This window comes from Falco biarmicus, chromosome 2, assembly GCF_023638135.1.
Source record: "Falco biarmicus isolate bFalBia1 chromosome 2, bFalBia1.pri, whole genome shotgun sequence".
NCBI lineage: Eukaryota > Metazoa > Chordata > Aves > Falconiformes > Falconidae > Falco > Falco biarmicus.
Genome location: NC_079289.1, coordinates 37,916,755 through 37,943,614, shown reverse-complemented (window position 1 = coordinate 37,943,614; position 26,860 = coordinate 37,916,755). Strand labels below are relative to the sequence as shown.

The 26,860-nt window shown below is 39.8% G+C and overlaps 1 protein-coding gene across 4 annotated transcripts in view; it reads right to left on the bottom strand.

Moving 5' to 3' along the window:
* TDRD3 (tudor domain containing 3) overlaps positions 1-26,826 on the bottom strand; it is a 109,069-nt gene extending 82,243 nt beyond the window's left edge. For 2 of the 4 annotated variants that reach the window (XM_056327451.1, XM_056327452.1), the window contains exon 1: positions 26,609-26,826. In XM_056327451.1, coding sequence (XP_056183426.1) covers positions 26,609-26,649 — 41 coding nt within the window. In that variant the 5' untranslated portion in view covers positions 26,650-26,826. The remainder of the gene's footprint in view (positions 1-26,608) is intronic. The other 2 variants (XM_056327454.1, XM_056327455.1) reach the window with 2 other exon arrangements.
* Between the last annotated feature and the right edge of the window lie 34 nt (positions 26,827-26,860).

Here is a 26,860-nt window from a genome sequence, read left to right as displayed (position 1 = left end):
CAGAGCGTTATTATAAATAGGCCAGACTTGTTCCCTGGAGACAGTGCATGCTGATTTGAGATGGGTTGCAAAGGTTAACCTACATGATTTGGCATCAAGACTTGGATGCAGGCTATTCTTGTTTTGGGATGGCAGCCAAGTAGCTGTTGGCAGCATCTTACAACTTTTTTGCCTTGACAAATTCAGGTGGCTGCACCAATAATAGCGAAGAATGAATCTATCTTTTCTGGGGAGGGGGTGGGGAATTATGCCTATCTGTATATCCTGGTTTCAGCTGGGATAGAATTAGTTTCCTTCTTAGAAGTGAATGAGGGGCTGGGTGGTACTTAGTTGCCATCTGGGGTTAAACCTCTACAGTAGTGAAATTCAGGGCAAAGATTATCTGGAAGCTCTCAGTGGCAGTCCCAATCCTTTCTGTGGAAATGTGGTAGCTTTGCCATCAGAAGAGCAGCCTGCAGGTAGTTCAAGCAGCTACAACCACCTTCAGTTACACTTTCGTTATAAAAGGTAGATCTATTCCCTTCTTTCATTTAACAAAGCAGTGTATTTGTGCTATAAAATATCTTAGCTAGGAAAAACACTTTTGTGACCTTTTTAGGCAATTCAGCACATTTCCCCAGCCCCAGTCCCTACAAACTCTCCAGGAGGTAACTGTGTTTTACTGGAAGTACAGAGGCTTCACAACCTTCCTGAAGTATGTTTGTCAAGCTTTTTAATCAAGTTGTATGAAATATGCTGGTTCTAATGTGCCCTCTTACAGCCTATGAAGAAAAATGCTCACTTGTTAGCCCAAGCTGTGTTACAGCAAAGGGCTATTTTTATTCTCGTCGTACTAAATCAGGAATGGAATAAACTAAAAGCAAGTTAATTTTCAGCATACTGCCAACAGCTTTGCATTGCTGGATATATGCACCTGTATACCGATGTTTATCTCCTTCTGCTAAGTACAGGCTAACATCATGCTGTGGCAAAATATTTCAGAACACAATTTCCCAATTGTACACACAGATGGGGCATTTATTAAGATTTATCCAATTCCTAAAGCCAAGACACACTAAGCATAGTATTCACATTTGACTCAATGTAATGAAAAACTTCCCAGACAAAACCAAGCTACTACACCACAGAAGGAATTCAAACAATCAGTAAGAAAAACTCCCAGACACCAAGAAAAACTTATTTCATCAATCAAATAACACATCTCAAAGTCTTAGGCATGATCTTCAAGGAAAGAGTGCCCCTGCTTCCACCTTTTCTTCCCTCTGTCTACTGGGTGCTAAATTCCCTTCTCCCCATCCCTACACTCCTGAGATCTTGAGTATAAAAGCTTAGCTGCTGATCCAGAAAAACTGTATCTACACTGATCTGTGTTTACCTTACATTTTGGTCATTGCTAAAAACCAAAAAGATTCTGAACCCAAAAGATTGTTCACTTTTTCCAAATTCATTACCTTTCCATATAAATCTTGATTCCTTTTATCTTTGGCCCATCATAGCTACAGAAAGACTACTACTGTAAATTAACAAAAAAAAGAAAAACATCACTTTCAGGCAGTCCACTGGACAGCAATGCCAACATTGTAGCATTTGTTTTTAGACCAATCACCTGTTTTCCAAAAAAGAATCTCACAGTACTTTTAAAGGTATCTCACCTTTACCCTCCTATAATGTTGTTCCACATATGCTAGCTGCAGACTGTGAATGCCCAATGAAACAACAGTTAATGGCTAAGTCACAACAAGCAATCAAGTTCAGCAGCTAGTAGGTTCCTTCATAATCTGCAAAAATGTCTTCGGGTTGACAGTAACATCCTGATCCCTGAATTGTAAGTCAACACTACAAACAGCTGATCCCCTCCAACCATTTAAGGTTACTGTAACTGCTGTTGAAGAAACTTAATTTCCTTCTACAGTTCTTCCTCTTGATGAGAGAACACATCTATGATGGCTACCAGTATTACAGCTAAAATAGTAAACTGGAAAAAAAATGGGTTATAACAAAATACAAGGTTTCAGAGCACTAAAAAAGTAAAAATCATACAGGATGAAGAAAAAAAAAAAAAAAAGAGCTCATTTCTGGTCAGAACTTAAACTGGGGTGGATCCAAACCCAGGAGAAAGACAACAAAATGCCCTTACTATTATTGACAACCTGTAAGATGTGTTTTCAATGCAAGTATACAAGAAATAGTCCCCTCTTTAGGAAAGGATGTCCAGCATACAACAAACTTGACATCTAAGAATGCAGAGACTGTAAAACCTTAGATAATGCTTTGCAAGAAAACAAAACTTTTTTTGAAATTTAATTCAAGTCAATTCTTATTTTCATGTGAGTTCCCCTGGAAATACTCTGCAGGATGGGGAAGAGACACAAATGGGTGTCCCGGTACCAGAGCAGCTTTCAAAAGCCCCAAATAACTACATTTCTCAGACTTTAATGCTTCTCTGATATTTTAATACTGCTAACTGTAACTTTCAGCTTCACATCCAGTATTCAGTATGAAACCAAATTAATTTTTATAGAATTACAGCTGAGATAATTCAGATCACTTGTTGAAAACTACTACAGAATTGACAAAAAAACCATTTTTGCTCATTGTTGTGACCCTGCTTCCACCTGCCACAACCCCAATTCAGGTAACAGCCCTAAGTTTTGGAGTTACAGTTTTATATTTCCCCATATAGAGGTTAAAACAGGAACTACACTATCCAAGTATTTGCCGCAATATAATATGGATGACTTATGAATTTAAGGTTTTGTAAAATGCCTAGCATTACCAGCCTTTTCTGAGGTAGTCAGAACCACAGCACACATTTCCTTTACAAACTTTAAGGTGTAAAGACTTCCAGAAGGTTTACCAGCACAATTATACCTGCTTAATTAGAAGTGAAACTTTCCCATTTAGATCAATCTTACGTTGTCTTCTGTAACTACAGCAGAGAAACAAACAACAACAAAAAAATCTACATCTAAGCAGTGAAAATGAACTGCAATACACTAACACAAGTACAATTAAATATTCCTACATAGCTGCTACTGTATTAACAGTGTAACATCACTAATGACAACCCACAGCACAGTGAGCTACAAAAAATTTGGCACAAAGCTGTGGTGGGGTGAACTATCACTGCCCTCCTCAGCTGGGCAGGGGAGAGAAAATGTCATGAAAGGCTCATGGGTTGAGATAGAAACAGGGAGAGACCGCTCACCAATTACTGTCATGGGCGAAACAAACTCAACTTGGAGAAATTAGTTTAATTTATTACCGATCCAATTAGAGCAGGGTAATGAGAAAAAAACCCCAAATCTTAAAAACACCTTCCCTTCACATCTCCCTTCTTCCCAGGCTCACCTTCACTCCCTATTTTCTCTACCTCCTACTGCGAAAATGGCACAAGAGGACAGGGAATGGGGGTTGTGGTCAGTTCATCACACGATCTCTTACTGCTCCTTCCTCCTCAGGAGGAAGACTCCTCACACTCTTCCCCTTCTCCAGTGGGGGTCCCTCCCACAGGAGACAGTCCTCCACAAACTTCTCCAACATGAGGTCTTCCCACAGGCTGCAGTTCTTCATGAACTGCTCCGGCGTGGGTCTCTTCCATGGGGTGCCATCCCTCAGGAACAGACTGCTCCAGCCCAGGCTTCCTTTGGGGTCACAGCCTCCTTTGGGCACTCATCTGCTCTGTGGTCCACGGCATGGGGTCCTCCATGGGCTGCAGGTGGGGATCTGCTCCACCATGAAGCTCCATGGGCTGCAGAGGGACAGCCTGCCTCTGAAGAACCATGGTTCTTCACCACAGGCTGCAGGGGAATCTCTTCTGCTGCCTGGAACACCTTCTCCTTCTTCTCCACTGACCTGGGTGACTGCAGGCCTGTTTTTCTCACATGTTCTCACTCCTCTCAATTGCTGTTGTGCAGTTTCCCCCCCATCCCATCTTAAATGCGTTGTCACAGAGACTCTGACACCATGGCTGATGGGGTTAGCCTTGGCCAGCAGCAGGTCCATTTTGGAGCCAGCAGGCAGGGACTCTGCCAGATACAGGGGAACCTTCTAGAAGCTTCTTACAGAAGCCATCCCTGTAAACCCCCTGCTACCAAAACTTGCCATGCAAACCCAGTACACAAACCGTCATACTTTAAGTCAAACATGCAGGAACTGTAACAGGGCACGTTGCATGTTTTTTACAAATGAGAAAAGACCGTATTTACCAAAAAGTTATGTTTGTTTTCTATAAATAACTTTAGTTCTAGACATTTCCTACTTTTGGCAGCTAATGGTAATTAAGAAATCATGCAAAAAAATTTAGTTCAGACTGGAGATGTTACTTTCCCCAGGGAACTGGAGCATTCAAACACTATCAGAATATGTCAAAAATTAAGGTAGTCCGGTAACAGGCATCTTGAAATCTTTACGTGGTCAATTTAAGTGAGCTCTCTATTAAGGTACCTACCAGCACTATCTGAGACACCATCAGCTCCCAGCTCAGATGCATACCAGATTCCTGTAAACTGTCATACCTACCAGCCCTTAATCTCAACTGGCATTAGACACTTGCCTGTTGAGGCAATCTAACAGAGCCCTCGCGCCTACAGGACTTGGCATTTTGCTCGCATGGTCACGCAGTCCTGTTCGCTTACAATGAAAAAACAAAGACTCTGCCACAGCTGCCATCTACAAAAGACCAGTAGCAACATCTCTCTACCTCACAAAAGCAGTGAAGGGGAAAAGTGTATTTGAGGTAGGAAGCATTCAGAGACAGAAAGTGGATATTTTTGTGACCTAATTCAGAGACTTTTTAATTACCAACTAAATATTTGAAGCAACACAGTTATTACACGACATGTTCAGAAACACTTCAAAGACCACAAAAAAACCTACACTCCTTGCTCTGTTCATTTTCCTCCATGTCCTCCAAGGAAAAAGGCACATGAAAAAGCATATTTATTTTATATACAGTGATTTATTACATCTGTTGTTATAATTAAAAATGTAATTAAAAAGCAAAAAAAATTAATATTGTCTACAACTGTTAAAAAAAAAATCACTGGACTGTATTATACATCCATCTTAACTATAGCTACAAACCAGGAACAAAGACATACTCCTTTAAAAACATCTCAGGTGAAAGGGAACATTTTAGGAACTACCGATAACCCTCTGAACTGGGTGGGACTCCAGAACCAAAAGGTGAAGGTGAATCCAAACCTCCAGAGCCTCAAAGGCACACAGTGAGGGTCAACTTACACTTTTAAAAAATTTATATATAGAGTCCAAACATTAACCTAGCACTAACCAAGTCCACCACTAAACCATATCCCCAAAGTGCCACATCTACACATCTTTTAAATATCTCTAGGAATGGGGACTCTGCTTCCCTGGGCAGCCTGTTCCAATGCTTGACAACCCTTCTGGTGAAGAAAATTTTCCTAATATCCAGTCTGAAGTTCCCCTGGCACAACTTGAGGCCATTTCTTCTCATCCTTTAAGTTGTTAATTGGGTGAAGAGATCGACACCCACCTCACTACAACTTCCTCTCAGGTACGTGTAGAGCACCGTACGGCCTTCCCTGAATCTGCTTTTCTCCAGGCTAAGCAACCACAGTTCCCTCAGCTGCTCCTCGTAAGACTTGTTCTCTTGACCCTTCACCAGCTTTGCTGCTCTTCTTTGGACATGCTCCAACACATCCATTATTTTTATTTATACTTGTGTGTATATATATGTATATGCATACACACACACATATAAAAACTACATGGGTAGAAACAGGATGAAGCAATCTGCAACTGAACTAGTGCTATCTGAACAGTTCTGATGAGATTCAGTGACCCTCACTGCAGAGGGTAAGCTAGATATTTGAATCTCAACGAGCCACTCTGCTCCACTTATAATCACCACAGCAATTTATCTTTCTTATCTTGGACACCTAGCTTAGAAAGAGATGAATGGCCTTCTGGAGGTAATTATTTCTGTAAATTTAATGGAGACTTAAAAGTAACCAGCTCAACACAGGCACCTCAATTTTAGACAACTAAATTTGGACAGAGAATTAAAACTCGTGTCTACTGTTGGAGCATAACTCCTAGACTACACGTTCTTGACAACAGGCACCAAGACAAGAGCTATACTTTCTGAAGCACAGGCTAAGATTTACCCAATATTTGAATGCAACTGCAAGACAGGCTTTCAGTACATCAGAAAAGAGAAAGCCTCTGCACAACAGAGGAAATGTTGTGCATAATGCTAAGGAAAAAAGACTCTCATCAGAAATAACAATTAAAAATATGTATATATGTAATCAACATCATCTGAGAATCCCAAGAATTCCCCTACTTTCCTCAATATTGAAGATAAAGTCCTTAGGAGGCAGTACACCTGTGCTCCCTGCTCTTTCCTCTAACAGGAAGAAACAGCTACTACACAGTCAGTCTTGTAGAGGTCTTTCCCAAGAAGTTCACAAATCATTTGACCATCCTCCATCAATGACTAACTTGTTGGCTCATGGAAATTATACAGATTGATCTGGATGATTTCAGGGACGCTGCTACTTCATACTCTAAGATACTTTTACACCTATAGCACCACTGGCTGCAAGCACGCAGAAGAGAGACAGTGTAAGTCGGGATAACTGAATGACAGCCCTTCTGGAAATCACTATCTCCAAGCACACCCAGCACTGCAACCCTCACATCCAACACCACAGTTACAGCCATAAACTCCTTGCATAGCCTGGCCTAGAATATTTTAACACCAGATAGTAAATGACTGCCTCAACATTAAAGGAAAAAAAAAAAAAAAACCAACATGACAAGCACATAACACACATAATAGCAATACCTCTGAAAATCTGCTATTGCAGGGGGTCTGTTTTCAGAAGAAAATTGCCGTTACTTTTTCAATGAAGAGACACCAACTTAAATTTCCACTTTGTGTAGCGCAAACTTGCCACAAATGGTATGCAGCCAGTCAACAGCAATAATGCAAAATCTTACAAACTCTACTGTTTCATCCTATAAGCACCATAAAAAAAGTCTTCCATCTTGCACTTTCATGATTTTCTCAAATTGATTTTATAACTGTACTTTCACATATAGATAGAAAATTCAGTAATAGAAAAATAAAGCTCTCAATAGCTTATCTGATGGGATATCTTGAAAATCTACAGGTTGCTTTCAGATCCTATGTATTACTCTACACAAAAATTACACTAAAGACACACTAAGGCTTCAAAGACAATACCAGAAAAGAGAAAAGACAAACACTAAAGATCAAACTAGGTTTCATAAGCAGTCTTTGTATGTGTATTTACAAACACCACTCCAGGCACAGGCAATACCATAATATACAGTCACTCTTATTTTCTATAGCTACTAATTGTAGTCCATACAATATACAAAATTATGCCATCCCTTAAGATTTTTTTTTAATTAATCTGAGGATACTGTCATGAAAGAAACCAAGTGAGCAATACCAAATAATTAAACCTGCCTTCAAGGGCTTCTGTAAGGTGAGATGGCGTTACCTTCCTTTCACAATATGGAATTAAGCTCAGTTAAATTTTAGTTAAAAGTGTCAAAAAGATAAGCATTAAGTTTTAATGCCCCACTTGAAACAACTACACTTGTTTTTGTCTGACAAGTTAGCATTTTCATACAAGGTAGAGGTATGCACTGAATGTACAATAGTCATAACCTCTGCACTTCTGAAAATCCCAGTTCTAGCTTTCCTAATCGCTCTGTTTCTGTCCTAGTTAGAATCCCCACCCTCTCATTTCTCTGCCCCCTGTATCCAATGCAAAGCAATTTTCTCTCAATCACTGTCCAAAAGTAAGAAGATCCTCAGCAAAGTGTTACAGAGACACTTAATAACATGCTCAGGAAGGCAGGTAAAGAGTACTTCAATTAAGTATGCTCAGACAAAGCAACGTGGCATCTGGGTTGCCATTTTGCTGTTCTGGCAAGACCAAGCCGAGCAGCATGCATGACACATCTGAGCGACAGCATGCCATCCAGAGGGAGGACCAGCTCGAGAAGTGGGCCCATTTGAACATCGTGAGGTTCAACAAAGGCCAAGGTACTGCACCTGCGTGCTGGTAATCCCCGGTATCAAGACAGGCTGGGAGATGAAGGGATTGAGAGCAGCCCTGCAGAGAGGACTTGGTGGATGAAAAGCTGGACGTGAGCCAGTAACACAGGCCCAGAGCCCAGAAAGCCAACCACATCCTGGGATACATCAAAAAAAGAATGGCCAGCAGGTCAAGGGAGGCAATTCTGCCCTTCTACTCTGCTCTGGTGAGACAGAGAAGTTAAATTCACAATTCTGTTTTCTGACTCCCAGGGAGAGCAACCTGACTAACTTAGACTTAAGACAAGTCGTGGTGCCTCATCATAGAGTGGGGAAAAAGTAAAATTTGCAAAGCAACGCTTAGGACCATCATCTTCCTTACTTTGAAGGCATTGCCTCAAATGAAGTTAAGATTCATTGAAACTTCCACTTTCTATGAAAAGAATCTCCTTCAATTTTGTTTCTCTTATGCTCTGCATGATAATTATCTGCCAATAACTACACAGGCCCTGTAAACTAAATCGTAAGAGAAGAACGACCCTGTCAGCCATTTTTATTTTGGACAAATTCTGATAAAATCCTTGCCGCGCCTGTTGAAATTTTACCTACCTCACAAGTCTTTCAGGAAATGGTCACTTCCAAACTCTTCAATTACGAGCTTAGTTTCTGCTTCTAAAAACATGAATGGATTAAAAACACTTTACTGTGGCTGCACATTCTTCTAGCAAAGAATAAATGCAGTGGATAATTGTACAACAAATAACACTGTGCACAAAAATTAGAACAAAAATCATAGCACTGCATGAACATTAGCATCTTTCCACAGTCTCAGTGCTAGGTATCTGAGCTTTTGTCAATTTTGTCAATTTAATTTGTTAAAATACACGGGGGGTGGGGGGGGTGTGTGTGTGTAAGACTGACTCACTAAGCCTAGGGGGTCATTTGCCTGAGATGTTGAGGCAACTCTAGAGGAAGTTTTGATTATTTATAAAACACAGAATGGCATCAAAGACTACAGACTATTTCACCACAGTGTGTATTACAGATTCACAGACAAAGCACTCTCCTGCAGGAGGCAGACTACATGATTCAATTCCCCAGGGCCTGAGCTGATATCCATTTCACCTATACTGAAACACTAGCTGCTGAACTAACAAGCACAAGGAGAGACACTTTTGCCAAATTTCTCCTCCCTCCTTTCGTATTCAATGTTGGGAAAAAGCAAACACTTCACAGATTGGACAAACCATTTCACATGAAGTCCAGTTTCTTAATTTTTGTTTTAGTGAACAAATCCAAAAGTTTTTAAAATGCAGTTTATTTCCATTACCCTTAGAAAACATTGCTTATGTATTATGCAATATGCCCAGCAGCCCTGTCACACCAATGAATTCTAATCACGCAGGCCAATTTCAGCCAAATTTGACAGAGAAACAGTAGTCTCAAAGATGCTGAGTTCCCCTAAGTTCACAGAAATCAGCTGCTGGGTAGAAGCAAGACATACAAATTAGCAGTTGCATTGTGGAAAGGGGAAACAGAACTTGGCGCTCTTCCATTTCAAGCAGCAGCAATCAACTGGTCAATTGAAGCACTTGCTTAGTTCCAAACCAGCCATAACACATGCTGATCCTTGCCAAATGGAGAGGGATGTGAGAGGAAGACAAATGTGTTCTAGGGTAGGACAGATCACAAGAAGGAAATGAAGGCATGATAGTACCCAGGCACTAGAGAACACCAAGGGCACTCACTACAGCAGGTAGTCACAGGAGTCAAAGGGCAAAGTTTACAGTAAGTTAGCTTTAGGAGCAGAGAGCACAAGCTTGAAGACACCCACACTTTCAGATTTCCATAGCTCTCAAAAGCTTATTTTCAGCTTGGTTTTCATTTTGTTCATAGAGTCAAGTAATCATATGATGCTATGAGCCAAAACCAGACTATTTACTTTCTTTAATGCAGGTTACTTAAGTTTATGCCCTAATATTCTGATTAAGAAATAGTGAAAATCAAGTGTGTGTCACAACAATTAGGAAGTAATATTAAGCTAAAAAGTACACAGTGAAATATACATCTGCGCTCCATAGAAAAGTATAATTCACCGTACACAATCAGGTCAGGACTCCAACAGATGCAGGAAGACAAGCAAGCGCCAGCTGAGATAAGACTTCTTAAGGAATAACCACCTCTCAGCTGAGAGGCAGTAATTGATGACACTGTTCCTCTACTAAATAGTAAAACAGGTATATCATCCTCACAGAAAGAGACAGCATGATAAAGCTAAAGCTTTTTATTCTGCATGTTTAATGAAATAGGAATATATCCACATCCAGTCACCAAGTCTCCCAGAAACCTGTGCAAGCCAAGCTCTACCTCTTAACTGCAAATGACTGTCACACTCCTACACTCATTATTCTATCCAAACTGGCAAGTATATACTGGGCTAAAAAGCACCACCCAAAGGCCACATGCCTGCAATTTTGAAACTTGCATGGAATTTATCATGCATTAAATTTAGCTTAGTAAATTGTTACTTAACTTGGTTTGGGAGCCAGGAGACTGAATAATACCACATTTGCATCACATGACATTTTCTCAGTCATTTGGTACTTTCCTCTATAATGACAGAGATTGAATGATCAGTATCTGCAAAGTATCTCCCTTCATTTTCCTCCTTCTCCTTGTCAGATCACTTTTTTTCTAAACACTCCCTCCTTTCGCAATCCTCTGTCTTCTGTCTGCCCTGCTTTATTTAACAGTAACAAAGCAGATCAAACATACCGACACCTTTCTTTTGAAGATTAACTATGCAGAATTGGCTTCTTCACCATGAAAAAGACTGAAGAAGGGATTTAACATACCCATATGGTTGCAAGTGACATTAAAGAGATAAAAAGGGACTGGTTATTCACTGTCTTTAAATTAGCAAGTGGGAAAATCAGCAAACTTAGGAAAAGGGTGCTTCATACAGCATATAAAAGTTGTTATTCACTACTCCGTGGCTGCTAACATTTTCCATAAGTTCAAAAACCAATTGCACAGATCCATGCAGAAGAAATTCATCAAAAGTCTTATTTAATAGAAATGGAACATTCAGCTAAAGAAATTGCTGAAACACAAATAGTTAAAAGCTGGGGAAACATTCTGAGAAATAATCTCTGCATATTTGTCACACTTTAAAGCTTCCCTACAAACATCAGTTATTGGACTTGATTAGACGCACAGTACTGGGACAGAAACTTTGATCAACACAGCAAAGGACAGCACAAGATCATTCAGTGTAGAGACAGCAAGGAAAGATGTGCACAGCAAAAGAACATTTTAAGTTTCCTGGATCTGTAGCAAAGTTTACTCAAAATACAACTTCTGCTTAAAATGAAGATATCGTTCATCTTTCGTATTAGTCTCCATTTCACAAATTTGAGAAATCAGAAGTTTAAGTAGCTGCTAAACCAAAAAAAGCATTCTAGCAATGGTTCTTACTAAGTACTTTCTGTATACCACATTTCCTGTAATCAAGTAGTACATTACAGGTATTTTTACTATACACCAGCATAGCTTGTGCTAGCATAAGCTTGTCAAAATTATATTAACATAACCACTTTACAGCTTAAAAGAGATACACAACTTTCCATCAAGAAAATATAACAAATAATTTTCATTTTTTCTTCTGGGGAGGGAGGGTGCAGGGGATGACAACGCTAGTAAAAACTGAACTATGTAAGAAGCACCACTGTAGCAGTTCCTTGGCCAAAAGTAAGATCATGGAGCTCAAAGGTAAGCGTCAAGCCATGTGCCTTGCAGCCACTGAGGCTGTGAACTGGCTGGACAGAAGGCAGCTCTGTGGGTTCATGGCAGAGAACAATCGCAACACAAACCAACGTGCCCATACAGCAGTAGAGACTAACAACATACTGGGCTGCATTAGCAAGACTGTAGCCAGCAAACCAAGATGGCGATTACTCCCCTCCTCCCAGCACAATCCCACATCTGAAATATTGTGTCCAGTTTTGGGGGTCCCTATTATAAAAACAGGCCCCTGCAATGTTTTGGGGGCTGGAGCCCATGTCATAGGAGAAGACACTGAGAACGCAGTTTCATTTGTCAAGTTTGTTCAGCCTAAAGAAGAGCAGGCCAAAGGAAGAACTCATTCCTCTCCCCCTGGCCCCACTATCTGAAGGTGGTTTAAGGAGACAAAGCCAGTTTTGAGAGGTGTAAGGTTGTCCTGGTTTCAGCTGGGATGGTTAATTTTCTTCTTAGTAGCTAGTACAGTGCTGTTTGGGCTCTGATGTGAGAACAATGTTGATAGGACACTGATGTTTTTAGCTGTTGCTGGGTGATGTTTATACTAAGTCAAGGGCTTTTTGGTTTCTTGGGCCCTGCCACTGAGAGGGCTGGAGGGGCACGGGAAACTGGGAGGGGACACAGCCGGGGCAGCTGACCTGAACCAGTCAAAGAGGTATTCCATACCATGGGATATCATGCTTGGTATATAAACTTGGAGGGTTAGCTGGGAGGGATGTCGTTGCTCAGGGACTGGCTGGGCATTGGTCAGCAGGTGGTGAGCAGTTGTACCTGTTTTTTTCCTTTTCCCTTCCTTTGGATTTTACCCTTTTTCCTCACTTTTCCACCCTAATTGTTATTATTATTATTCCTGTTATTGTTAACACTGTTGTTCTTACCTCTTTATTCTGTTTAAATTATTAAATTGTTCTTATCTCAACCCTAGAGTTTTACATTCCTTTCTGATTCTCCTCCCCACCCCTGCGGGGGGTGGGGGGTGGAGAGCAAGCAGCTGCTTGGTGCTTCATTGCCGGTCGTGTTTGGTTGCCAGCTGGGGTTAAACCACAGCAAAGGTGAAATGATAAAGCATAAGACAAATACAGGACATAAAGGAGAGAAAAACACTCCCAAAAAGTGGCTAAGCACTGCAGCAGGCCACCCTGGAGATATTCCAGGCTCAACTAGACAAAGCCTTCAGCAAGCTATTCTTACTTCAGAGTAAGCCTTGCTTTGAGCAAGGGCTACAACTAGGATGGCCTCTCCAGAAGTTACCATCTATAAAAAAGTTTGCTTGGACATGTTGAATAACTCAAAAGAGAAAAACCTGGCATCTTTGTAAGAATTAATTCCCAAAAATGCTTTCTCAAACAAACATTTTGCACAATTCTCCCAGTAAGGATACTTAAAATGTTGGCTTATTGAGACTGGAATATGTAACATATACTATTCATAGATATAAGTAACAACAGGCTATATTTTTAGTTGATCAAGTATAAATTTGATTTGGTTTAATCACCTTATTTAGCTTATCAACTACAGTCATGAAGGAGACTTGTTAATATTTTTCAAGCAAGCTGTAAAATCTCACTTTATTACCACACAGAAACAGCACTGAACCATAAAACTACAAAATTAAACTTGGAAACATCATTAATTGGTATTTTGTTACTAAAGAGTGTCTTCCATATCAGTGTCAAAGACCTGGACTACTGCTTCAGGACACTTCATATTAATTTCAGAAATAGTAGAAGCTTAACATCCCCAGTGTTTACTGACTCACAAAGCAAGATTCTAAGCAAATGCCCTCAGTTTTATTTCAAATATTTAAAATAGAATTTTATCACTGAAGTCCCCAAGAATAGTTGCTGCAGGTACTATTCTTACATAGCTCTAACTAAAAAAACATAACTTTTCAAAATGCCCCAGCACATCCCTCCCTCCCACATATCAAAATTGACAAAACCCAACAAATAAAAAAAGAAGTTAGAATGTGCTCAGAAGATAAAGGTGAGTATTCACTACTAAAACAAAGAAAGTATATGCTGTAACTGAAAATGCTAGGCAGAAAATAATTTCTTTTGCAGCTGTGGTCATCAATGCTTAAAATACACACATCCCTATTACTATTATTGAATAATTTTAACTCAGCACAGCAAATTTTTCTGCATAGAGAAGTTATTTTCAACCCAGCAGAAGTGGCACATTTTTTTTATTCCACTTTATGCTAAAATAGCTATTTCTACAGCCCTTGAAAACTAGATTTATAGCATATTTACAAAAAAAAATACTCAAGCATGTGAAGGCATGCACACCCTTGCAGTGTAAAAGAACACACACTAAAACTACGACATTTTACAATTAATTTGAAAAGTTCTACAGCTACAGAGATTCATAGATATCTAAAACTAAAAAAATACTACTAGATCTGTTAAAGGGCTTCCAAGGACTGCTTCCAAGTTGCAGTCCATCACCTGTACATGAGCTACAGAAGTCTCATACAACCACTGACATACAGACAAGTATAGGTCTGTAAAAAAAATTTTGTCAGCCATACTACCACAAAACCAAGTTAGGTATCTATAAATGCAGTTTGAACACACAACCAGAAGCATACTTTTCCTAACCGGTATTATTTTTTATTAAAATGCTTGTTGTTATAGCAGCGAAGTTTTACTAGAGCTAGTATTTTTTTACTAGTATTTTTTCAAAGTTAGTAGGAATTAAAAGACTAGTTTGCACAAGAGAAAAGATGCACTGCACTTCAGTGCTACCGCTATAAACAAAGAATAAAAAAGCAACATGGTAAGATACCAAATTATGTTCCCTTTCATATGGTTTGTTTAAACATTCCTTGAGATAACAGGTAAAAATCAGGTGTTGAAGTAGTTCCTTTATTACTAGGACTTATTTTCATATTCTTTGGTTAAATTAATATTTTCAATTTACTATTTTAGCATTATGGCCTCAGGAAAAGGAAGGATTTAAACTAAGGGCTAAAATACTCCAGAGATCATCTAACCTCCTAGACAGGCAACGCGTAACAGGAGAGCAACATACAGCTTTTATTTTTCCTGCTTTTTTTGAATGATGCTCTAACTCAGGGGTCCTCAAACTATGGCCCGCGGGCCAGATACGGCTCCCCAGGGTCCTCAATCCGGCCCCCAGTATTTACAGACCACTCCCCCCCCCCGCCGGGGGTTGGGGGGGGGAAACCAAGCAGCCGCAGATGGCTGCCTGCCACTTCATCCGCGCGCGCCGGCCCCCTGTTTAAAAAGTTTGAGGACCCCTGATCTAACTCAAGACTACACTTCCTTTCCTTCCTAAGGCAATCACAGAAACATTTAATCTGACAGAAAATTACTTTTTTCTAGGCAGCCAGTAACTGGAGGTGGGGGGAGGGGGGAAGTCAGTTTTTACTAAGTTACTGGAAGATAAAAATTATGTTATTAATTTAAGAACTGAACAACAGTGGAACACAGTAATTATTCTGCACAGAACAACAAAAATGAAAAAATTACAAACTCAAACCTAAAGAAGAAACTGGAAAACATTGAAGAGTGGAATTCTGCAATCAAGCACTAAGTTGCCCTCCCTATTTCAATAGCATGAAGAAAATATGATCATAGCTAGAACATAACAGCAATTACTATTCTAGATTAACTTAAGCTTTTTCCATTTCTTCATGTTATTATCATATGGCAACATGGTTAGGTTAGGAACTGAAAAATAAACAGGGGGAAAAAAAAGACAAGACATGTAACTAATGAAGTGATTAGGAAGATGTTTCCTCTTCCCTTCTCTTCCCTATTCCCAAACTTACGAGAAAAATTACACACTAGTAAAACCCTTCAGAGCATTATCCAAGGAAATCTTTTTCCATCTCAAAACCACACAATAGAGAATCTTTTTGCCTAAGCGTCCACGACCACAATGAGAATCAACTAATTTCTGTAATAGATGTGTGATCAAGGCTGAAAACTTGGTGGATTGACAAAACTGAACACCTCAAGCATAAAAACCGCTCCAAGTTCTTCTTTCCTCATTTGCTTATTCCACAGGGATTCTCTCCAGTTTAGCCAGTCCTTCAAAATAGAATTCTGAAATGTATGCAAGAAATGTTTCAGGCCAATTTCACAGTGAGAGACTTCATCAGCCATTAAAAGAAAAAATTACAAGTCTTACTATTTAATGACACAAAACCAGTTTGAAATCATTATATGCTACACATTCAAGAATAATTTTAACTATTAAAGCTCAAAGTGGTTTAGCTTAAAATATTAATTATAAATATTGATGCATACCATTCCTTCACTTACTCTGATTTTCCCAGTTACAAACAATCTGATATTATTTGGTATCTAAAATTGCAGATAGCACTCAAGTGAAAAGTTGCAGAGGTATTTGGCAAGTACTTGCCACAAGGCTGAATTACAAGCTGTTTCTCAGACTGGCTGAGCTGCAACTCTCAAGTCTATCAATAATTACATGTGTATTACACAGATGTACATCTGTGTATTATATGTTACATCTAAATTTAAAAACACAACTCTGAATAAGTTTTTTAAAACCAAGAATCATGACTGTGCTCATTAAACGTTCTGTTTCCAATGAAAAGCAGCTTGATGGATGGTATTTTTTACATGAGGATCCTCTCAGCATTCCTTAGCAGCTCATCACTTCAACACAAAATATGCCTCATTCAGAAATCACCACTCTGCACAGTCAGAACCAGACCCTTGAAAATCACTGATCTTCTCCTCAGCTCCTTCACCAACTTTTCCCCCCCCTCACAGTCTCCTCCAAATAACACTTACATGGGAACCTTAGCAGCACTTGCAAGTACTTTCAACTATAAAACAGAAAGTGTTCTAGGAAGTTGAAAAACATAATGCTTCACTAGCGTTAACATTCTAAGAAGTAATGTAGAACTGAACATCTCTGCTTTGTATTTAAAACTGTCTTGGATACAGCATCACAGTTTAACAAGTAAAAATATATGTACTTGGAACCTCCAAGTAAGCTTAATTGCGCTGATGCCTTTTGAAGTCTCCCCTACTCCCACTGTACAATGACCCTAACAGTAATTATGGCAACACCAACCAAAAGAAAGAAGTGTAAATGTGCTTCCATAATAAATGGTAATTTCTATTCCTATCATTCCATCAAACAGTATTACATAATAAGATGATATAGCTGTTGAACGTTGTATTTTCCCCACTCAGTATATTGCCATCAATATCTGAGCTAAGTGATTTCGCATCTTCACAAAATGGGAAAATAATGTTATTAATGCACTTGGTAGGGTCCTGGATAGCATACACTTTTAGCCCATGTTTTAATGGGATATCCTGATTTACATCTATGTAAGTATTTAAATGTTGAGATAACATACTGTATTTTGCAACAGTAGAAGAATATAACAGATTGAAATTTCAGCAAATTGAAAAAATGTTAACATCAGTCTCTACAACTACTTAATAGAAGAGATTTAGTGTTAAGTACACACAGTGTTATCCAGCAGCAACAGCTGCAATGCAAAATTGTCAAACTTCTCCAGGTAACACACAGAGATGTGCCCAAGATAATCTCACCAATTTCAAACTTTGATAAGATAAGCTTTCAGCAAGCAGCACTGCTGTAATACAGCAGATGCCAGAAACAGCCCCTACAGTCAGAAAGTGCTGGACAAAAGCTCTTGCGTGCTTTGCTCCTTGACATTTGCTACTCCCCGATTCATAACAGGCCACAACAATTGAACATGCAGAAGTCGCTACAAGAAGGGTTTTCTTCCTTCACCTAATGAAATACATAATTTTTTTTGCTCAGATACAAGCTGTGAATACTGTTTCTCACTCACATTTCCCCAGGAAAATATTGGTGGCCACCCTAAAGCACTAACCCGAACACAAATAATTCTAAGGTTGGGACCACGCCAAAGACACAGCTGCCATGCCACTGAGAGTATCCTGAAGCTGTCTGAACACACATGGCTTTTTCTGCTCTGGCTTTCAACAGCTCTTTTTCAGACATGACACAGCAAAAGCAGCTCCTGGGCATTCCTGAAGCACTATGAGACAAACAACAGAAAAGAAAAAGGTAGTCTTGACCACACTCCCCACACAGCACATTCTGACAAAGAAGCAATTTCAGCAGTCTGTTCTCTAACTCCGAGTAAGTCTTTGCTTGCCGTCCATTAATGCCATCACTCCTATTTCTAAAACCTACGCTACATTTCTCAAAGTGAAGGGCTGAAAATTATACCAATGCAAGAATATCCATCATGCTTCAATTACCCACCAGTATTACAAAAAATATTTAAACCAGTAACTTACTTTTTCCTTAAATGTGCAAAGCAGCTCAAAGGTTGTACATCAGTCCTGGAGCTGTCCAGTCTTCCTAAATTCTGACACCTGACAACTATAAATTACATTAAGTACATAAAATTTTATTAGAAATATTCACATACCATTCATCCCCCAGAGAACCTTTCCTTCCTTCTGTCAGTTGTATTGGAATTAAATATCCTCCTTTTGCTCTAAAGTAGAAAGTGTACTACTCCTGAAAATATAAACAATATGCACAGCTTCGAGAACCACTCTTAAATTTATTTTAGTTACGACTATCACAGAATAAGCAATCTATAAGAAATTAACCAGTGTATAGGATTTTTAAAATGCAACATTTCTAAGCATAATTCTACCTAAGTTATGCTTCAGAACAGCTTCATACTTCTATACCCCTACATGATTATTTACATTAAGTTGTGTTTTATCCAGCAGTATCACTTATACAAAATATGCACATATAAAAACCTACTGAATATCAGTTCATTATCAGTATGAATGACAACAGCACCTCACTCCAAAATCACCAGCTACCCTCCCACCAGCCTGTTGCTTGGGGATTCTGGGTCTGGGAAGTGTAAGCACATAGAAACGAAAGACAGGAAAAAAACCAATCTGTCTCAAGAGTCTCACAACATGACTTCAGAATGCAAAAACTTTGCAAAGAACTTCCTCCTGAGACCTGGTTCATCTATATTCCAACATCTACTCCAAATGCCTCAAATTTCCACTCTCCAGAAGGTACAGGCTTTCTAACTAACAATTTAAATCACCAGGAACACACAAGTTAAAAAAAACCCACACCTACTTTTACTTCTGCTCAAATAGCAGAGATACTGACCATCAGGAAAACGTAGACTTCCTAAACACACTGCTACTTTTTTTAACTCACTCTTCTATTGGGAAGTTAACTTGAGTTTGTTGGAAAAGGCAAATAATAAAAAGCATGCTGCTATTCCATCCTGCCTAAGTCCTCTCCAAACCCTACCAAAAATCACATTTTTCACATGCTCCACTTACACTATACTTGGAAGCCAAATCTGTGGGAAGTAAATCAGCCCAGAACAGTCAACCACAATTGTGTAATAAGCTCCTTGTTTAGGTGATTATATCAGTTTACCAATAGACAAATCAATAGAAAATACTGTGAAACTCAGCAGACATCTTCATCTCAGAGACACTGTGCACTGTTTAATAGGAGGTCAGTCAAAGAGCATGAGGACAAAAATAAGCAGGCAGACAGAAGGAAACTACTATGCCATTGAGTCAAATCCATTAAGTGACACTTATTCTAATAAAGTATTTGCATCTCAAAACCATGGGAAAGCCTGTGAACTATAAGTAAATAATTTCTGAAACAAGGCTCAGTACATACAAAATCTCTCCGGGCTCCAAAAACGAGACTAGCTATGGAAAGCCTGCACACTCCTACAGAACTCAGTGATTGGAGAGAATCAACCTGAGGCAACCTGTATCAATAAAAGTAAGGCCACTGAAAAGATGGATGTTAAAAAAAGGTCTGTAACAATTTAAAGGACTTTCAGCTTTCGATGTGTTGCAAACAGACTACACTTTTATTCTTTCCTCATTTTTTTTTCTTTTATTGAGTGGTTCACAGTAGCAACATCTTCATTGCACAATTCTACCTATCAAGGACATCTTACACTAGCGCTCCAGCTTCCTAGCAGATTATTCAGGGAAACCAGCAGGTGCAGCCTGTGTCCCAAAAGTTGATGCATAAATCAATTTGCAATCTGGCATAATGAGAGAAGAGTCTTCCAGCAACTAATGAAAACCTGAAGGTTGGAGTTGCAGTAAGGCAGTGGAAATGGCAGCTGAGACTGAGTGCATAGGGGACTATCACACTTGCTTTGTCTTTTCTCTCTGCCCTGTTTCCAACAGTCTTGTTCATTTCTCTCCAGATTCCCACTCCCTCTTCCTACACCTCCAATCAAGAGTAGAATACCCTTTCTTCAGCAGAAGTACCATGTGAAGACACTTACTTAACAACGTAAAAATAAGAACATAAATGGTGCTTTTACTCATGCAGTCTACATCTAGTCTAGGCCCACCTAACACAGTTCTCTTTTTTTCAAGGGTGGCCAGAAACAGATGATTAAGTAAAGAACGTAAAACATGGCAAATAGCAAGAAGTGCTGGAAGAATTCCTAGCTTCCAGCCATTTTAAGAGCTGGTAGTCCAACTCCATTGTAAAGCTCAGTATTCAGCACACCTATCCCTACCTAAGACTTTGCCTCATTACAATTTTAACCCACTTATATTTTCTGCTCCACAATATCACGTGGCAATTAAGTTCCACAATTTAATTACACACTGCTTGAAAAGCTACTTTAGCTTTCATCGGTTTGCAGGTTTAATACAGGCCCAATTCTTGTCTAAAGAAAAGTAGCTGTTCTTGCTTTCTATTTGTCATTTCTGTATGAGCTACAGATTTTGCAGACCTCTGTCACCTCTCTCCTTATTGTTCTGTTTTCCATACTAAAAACCTTCATCTTCCCAGCACAGAGGACCTTCACATCTCTCATACACTTTTTCACTGTCTATGAAACCTTTGCTGTGCTGAGGTGATTACATTAATGCACACTGTTAATGATTTGGACACACCATTAATATACATAATGACTTAACGATTATTTTATTCTTTGTGAATAATTCCCAACAGCTTTCTGACCACTGTCCTTCTCTGAGTAAGTAACATTAGCAAATTTAGAACTCATCTCTTTGTAGATAGCTTTGCACTATTTTTCCCTGCATGAGCAACACCTGGCATTCACCATACTGAACTACATTTGGATGTGCAAACACTAGGCAATGCTATCCTAAGATTTTGTTGCAACTACCCAACCAATTTAGATTTTACCAACCCCCACATATCAACAAACTGCTATGGTGCCACAACACTACCATTCCTTAAGACTATTTTTTAAGATGATAAACCTCTAGATCCCAGCAGAAATATACTGCTAAAATCCTTCCATCATGAAGCAATTATTTATTTATCTAGTTTCTTATCTTTTAACCAACTGTACTAATCTACAGGATAACCTCTTGTCCTTGGCAAATAAACTTTGGTTGAGGTCCTCAGTCATTTTCAAACCAGTTTGCTACTAGTTTTGGTAAGTGCTCCCTAATTCTAGTGTTGGAGCACTCAGTGAGTAATACTCTCGCAGGATTTGACGAAAGTTCTACTTCCATCTTATGTACTGCCTGCAAATTACATAAACTTCACTAAGCTCTCCCCCTTCAGTTTTCTCTTCTGCAGATTGAAGGGTTTCAAACACATTAGTCTTACACCTCCTTCCATCTCCTTGTTTTAGCTATACTTCTTCACACCTTTTTAACTATTAATTACAACCCTAAATCTGTTCCTTGTAAAAGCTGGGACAATACCATCTGATACCAGTAATTTTTTATCACCTAGCACCTTCTTTAAAAAAAAAATTAAAAATTAAAAGCGGTATCTGCATTAGTTTCTTAAGCTTGTTTCCCTTAACAGGAAGTAAAACACTGGACCTTTTCTGCTCCTCCAGAGTGAAAATGACAAAGAATTCAGGTTCTAACCACCCATTATTCACCATCCAGCAAGAATACAAACAGAACAGACCAGCTGCCAGTAAAGGACACACCTGAGCAAACAAAAAATGCATGATGCAGTGTTTTGTTTTGTACTGGCACTTTGAGATTTCACTGTACCAATCAAACATCACAAAACAGTGTACATGACAAAAGGAGTATCAAAAACCTCAAAACATATGCTTCTCTCCTATGAATCACTGTGTTATCCCTGTGTCTAAGGAACATCTTGTACCCAGCCAGCCTAGGCTTGCCTCATATGCAGGCACCAATTTCAGCAGAGCTTTCCAAAGATATTTTAGTAGAACTGCAAAAGAACACACAGGAAAAGCAGATGATCTTGCAGGATCCTAGAACTGACTACTGTGCCAAATTCCTGCTGCACTCTTAGAAAGAGGTGTTAGATTCACCCCTGTGAGCACTTCCTAGCATTTCCAGGCATGCACCGGCTTCCTTGGATCACATCACATGATTAGTCCTACAAGAAAACAAGTCTGAACAGACCAATCTTAAAAATTTGAAGTTATCAAGTATGCAGCACACTACTTGAAATACTTAAAATTTTGTTTAAAAGTTTAGTATACACCAACTATATAGTTTTTAACTTACAGAGTATATAAAACCAAAATTACATTGATATAAGGGTTTTCTCATGGATTACTGAGCAGTTGTTTCCAAACAACCAGTACAACTCCAATTCTTCTTCATCTCTGGGAATAGCTTTTCATAGTTGGAGCACTGTTTACATCATCTTCAAAATATTGATCTTTTATAAGACTACATGATTCTGCCACAGATTTACTAATTTTTATGGCACCACACACTGCAATTAAAAAATCTGCACTACTTTACAAGGATCTCACATGTACACTTATTTGTACTAAATAATTCTTTAGTTATCCAGTTTCCATGTCTTGCTTTCCCACATTCAGAGATCAATGAGTCACCAGGCCCAAGACATGCAGAACCACAGGCTAAACCTGCTGTAGGACATGGCATATTGTGTATTTTTGGACAACATAGAGCTACTTCCACGTAATAAATTTCCATGTCCTACAAAGTTCTAGGACACTGAAGAGGTCCTGGCTTGTCATATTCTCTTAATAATTTTCTTAATAAATGCCACCTGGGAGACTTAAAAAAAAAAAACAAACCACAAGTTTCCATTGCAAGCCAGTGAGAAGTGTTCTGGATTCATTGTTTACATACTTCTAGTATGTATTTTATTTATTTATTTATTGTTTCTTACTTTTAGTAAGAAAACTGGATTCAGTAACTCAGGTTTTATTAAGGTCTCTATTTTAACGGGAACACTGGGAAATTGATTCCACAATTTATGAATGTAACTGTAACAATACAAAAAGGTACTTTTCTCTGCCCGTTAGCCTTCCTCCTCAAAAGTGTCTGGTAATTAAATAAAAAGTTAACACAGAACTTCTGTTCCAAGACAGAATGCCTTTTTCACTGCAACGTAATACACCTTATCTCATTTCTGAAGTCAGAGCCAGTATCTCATTCCAACGTACAGTATAGTGCAGAATGAAGAGCTAGCCTCAAAAAATGCATACTTTTCAAAACAGCTGCAAAGACATCTCTTCAGAAAAATTACAATTCTGCATGCAGACTACAGGGGTCTTGTACCATCTTCATGAACCACCACCACCACAAACAAAAAAAAAATTATCAACTTTAGCTACCACTGTTACGTGTACTAGGCAGGGGTACTTCATCTTTCAAAAGCTGATAAAAATTTAATTGACATACTGAAACAAGCTTAAAGGGCACATTTACAAGTGTCCAGGCAATTTTACAACAGATGACTCTTGTACAGTACCAAGTTGGAAAAAATATATATAACTACTATTCTATATTAACTACACCATTACTGCTTTACTTGAAAAATAACTTGACTTTGTATTCGGAATCATAAAAAACAGAAACCAATTCCATAAATTCACATAAACAAGTGTCTATATTAACTCTTACCTTTAAAGATTTAAGAAAAAGTTATAGTAAAATCCAATCAGTACAGGCAGTATCTTGCAAGCTAGCAAATTTGCAACTATGGAAGAACAACAGTTTCTTACTTGGTTTGAAATGCTAAGCAGTGCTTCTGCAGTTTAAATGGGGACAGATTTTAAAGTATAAACTCAGCTTCCTTTTTGTACTAGAAAACATACCATTTTGAGATGAGGTGACAGCACCAGTGACAACCAATTTTATACAGAACATGATTTAACCACCAGTGTAGTCAGGCATAGTCAGAAATATACTACGTTAAATACCACTGAAGGATTACTCATGCATGTGTTAAATAACTGTAAGACCTAACAATAATATGAGAAAAGTCATAAGCATAAGAGCAACAGCAAAAGAGTTAAAAAAGTATGGGTGGGTGTATAGGTTTTTATTTTTTTTTAGAAGTGCATGAACAACTAGCTAAACAATATTCTTCAAGCATTCTTCTTCCACTTCACCTCACATTCCTCAAAAGTATATGCATTCATTCCCCCCTCTTTCATACTACCCTTCCCAACTTGGGCAAGATATAATTCCAGTGGACCTGCTAATCAGCCCATTACTTGCCCAATGATCTTTCCCGCCTCTGTCTTTGGGTCACAGCCTGCAGTACTGCAAGAATAACAAGTGTTTGTAGCTGTTCAAGAGTATATGCCCCTAAGGGAAAAGGCAAACACTGTGGAATAACAGATCATTTTAGAGACGCCTCATATTTGTACTGCCAAAACCTGAAACTCATTTACCAATGGCACTCGTTCAACAGATTAAGCAGTAAAACAACTAAGAAATGAAAACTGTGTGCTCAGATTTTGAATATCATTAGAAGGCAAGAAAAGAAAACTATGAAAATAAAAATATTTTCTATGGAAAGCTTTCTCCGTTTCAGAGAGCTGTTAAGTATAGAAGAGAAGGGGGGGCAAGTTTAAAGTTACTGTCAAAAATTCCCTTTAAATAAGCTAATGTTATGAAAATTTGCATAGTTACAATTCAATTCACCAATACCCAGGAATCACAAGATTGTGCACTCTAGAACTGCTTACAGCAGTTTTTTTGAAACATGACATGCTAATCTAAGAAACAGACCTCAAGACACCCATTTTCTCAATCTGATTAGTATTATCACAAAGTAACATTGTAGAAGCTAGGTAAATAAACATTATAACCAGCCAGTCAGAAGAGGCGATTACCCCACTGTATTCAGCATTGGCACAGCCTCACCTTGAGTACTGTGTGCAGTTTCTGGGCCCCACAATTTAACAAGGATGTGACAGAAGGTACTTGAACGTATCTGAAGGAGGGCAACAAAACTGGTGAATGAGCTGGAAGGAATGTCCTGTGACAAGCAGCTAAACACTCTGGGTTTGTCTAGTTTGGAAAGCAGGAGGCTGAGGGGCAACACATGGCTCTCTACAGCTTCCTGGGAAGGGCAAGTGGAGAGGGAAGGGCTGAGCTCTTCTCCCTGGTTTCCAGCGACACAATGTGTAGGGATGGTTCAAGGTGCATCAGGGGAGGTTTAGACTGGATGCCAGGAAGCATTTCTTTACCGAGAGGGTGGTCAAACACTGAAACAGGCTTCCTAGAGAGGTGGCCGATGCCCCAAGCTTGTGTCTGTGTGTTTAAGAGGCATTTGGACAATGCCCTTAATAGTATGCTTTAATTTCTGGTCAGCCTTGCACTGCTCAGGCAGATGGACTAGATCACCATTGCAGGTCCCTTCCAACTGAACAATTCCATTTTATTCTAAATCATATAACGTCTGTTTTAATCTTTTACAACTTCGCCATACATGAAATCACAATCCAGGAGAACCACTAAGTTACACAGCAGAGTATCCACAAAATACCATTGGAAATAACTATGCTTATTGTAATTTGAGCAGTTTTTCTCAAATACAGACAAAGTAAGTAATTTTGTGTTTTGGTAGTCAGTGTTGACCTTTTGTTTTGGTGAAAGACTTGTAAGTAGTGAAGGAAAAAAAGACAAAATGTTGACTAATAAGCAAATTACTTTCATCAATTAAAAAAATTAAAAATCAATTTCCAACAGTACCAAAACACCTCCAGAATAGCAAATAAGAGTTTGCACTAGAAAAGCACAACTCACTGAAACACATTGTTCCAAAACAGATAGTAGGCCCAAAGATTAGGACTCGTTAGAAAACAACTATGTGGCTGTATGTAATACAAATACCACGTGCCCATTTACTCAACTTCACTTTTTTCACCTTATCTTCCTTGATGAAAAGAAGCACAGTGCAATCAAAAATAACAGCACTATCGAGGAAGCACCAGGCCTCCTGGCATTTGCTATGAGCGACACCCAGCCGAGAGGCAGGCCTGGGGGAGAGGGAGAGGCAGGCCGCAGCGCGGCCTCGGCCGGACCCCACCGAGCCCCGCAGGCCCCAGCGGATGGCTCACGGCCCCGCCAGCAGGAGCCTTGTCCCGCGGTGGGGTGACCGAGGAGCGCCCCTCTCCACAGAGCCAACAAGAGCGGCCGCAAGCAGCTCCCCGCGACGAGCAGAAGCCGCTCCAGAGACAGGCCTCAAGCGTACCGAGGGAGGCAGCACCCCCGTCCCACGGACACCGCGCCTGGCTCCAAGCCGGGGCTCGGCCGAGGATGTCCCCTCACCCTTGCAGGCTTCAAACACAGGAGAACCCACCCACCCAAACCCCGCCGGGCTGTTCGGACTTAACCACAAAGCTGTACTTCGCCCAGCTGTTTTACAAGTACAAAGATGTACTGGCCCCAGGGGTGGCAGACAGGCTCCGGCAGCAGGGAAGGCCGCGCTGCAGCCGAGGATGCCCCCACTTACCAGCCCGACTCGGACAGCGCCGCTCTCGTCCTGTCGGCCATGGCGCCTCCTGCTGCCGCTCACCCACAGACCTCGGGGCCGCCGAGGCGGGGCTGGGCAGGCGTGGGGCCGTCGGGCGCTGCAAGGAGCCCCAGTGCTCGGAGGGGGAACTCGGGGCCTGCTCCTTCCCCCGGCCCTCGGCCCTCTCCGGGCGCTCAGCCCGGCCAGCTCCGGTGGGGCGGGGAGGGGAAGGGAGGGGAGCGGAGGAACGGA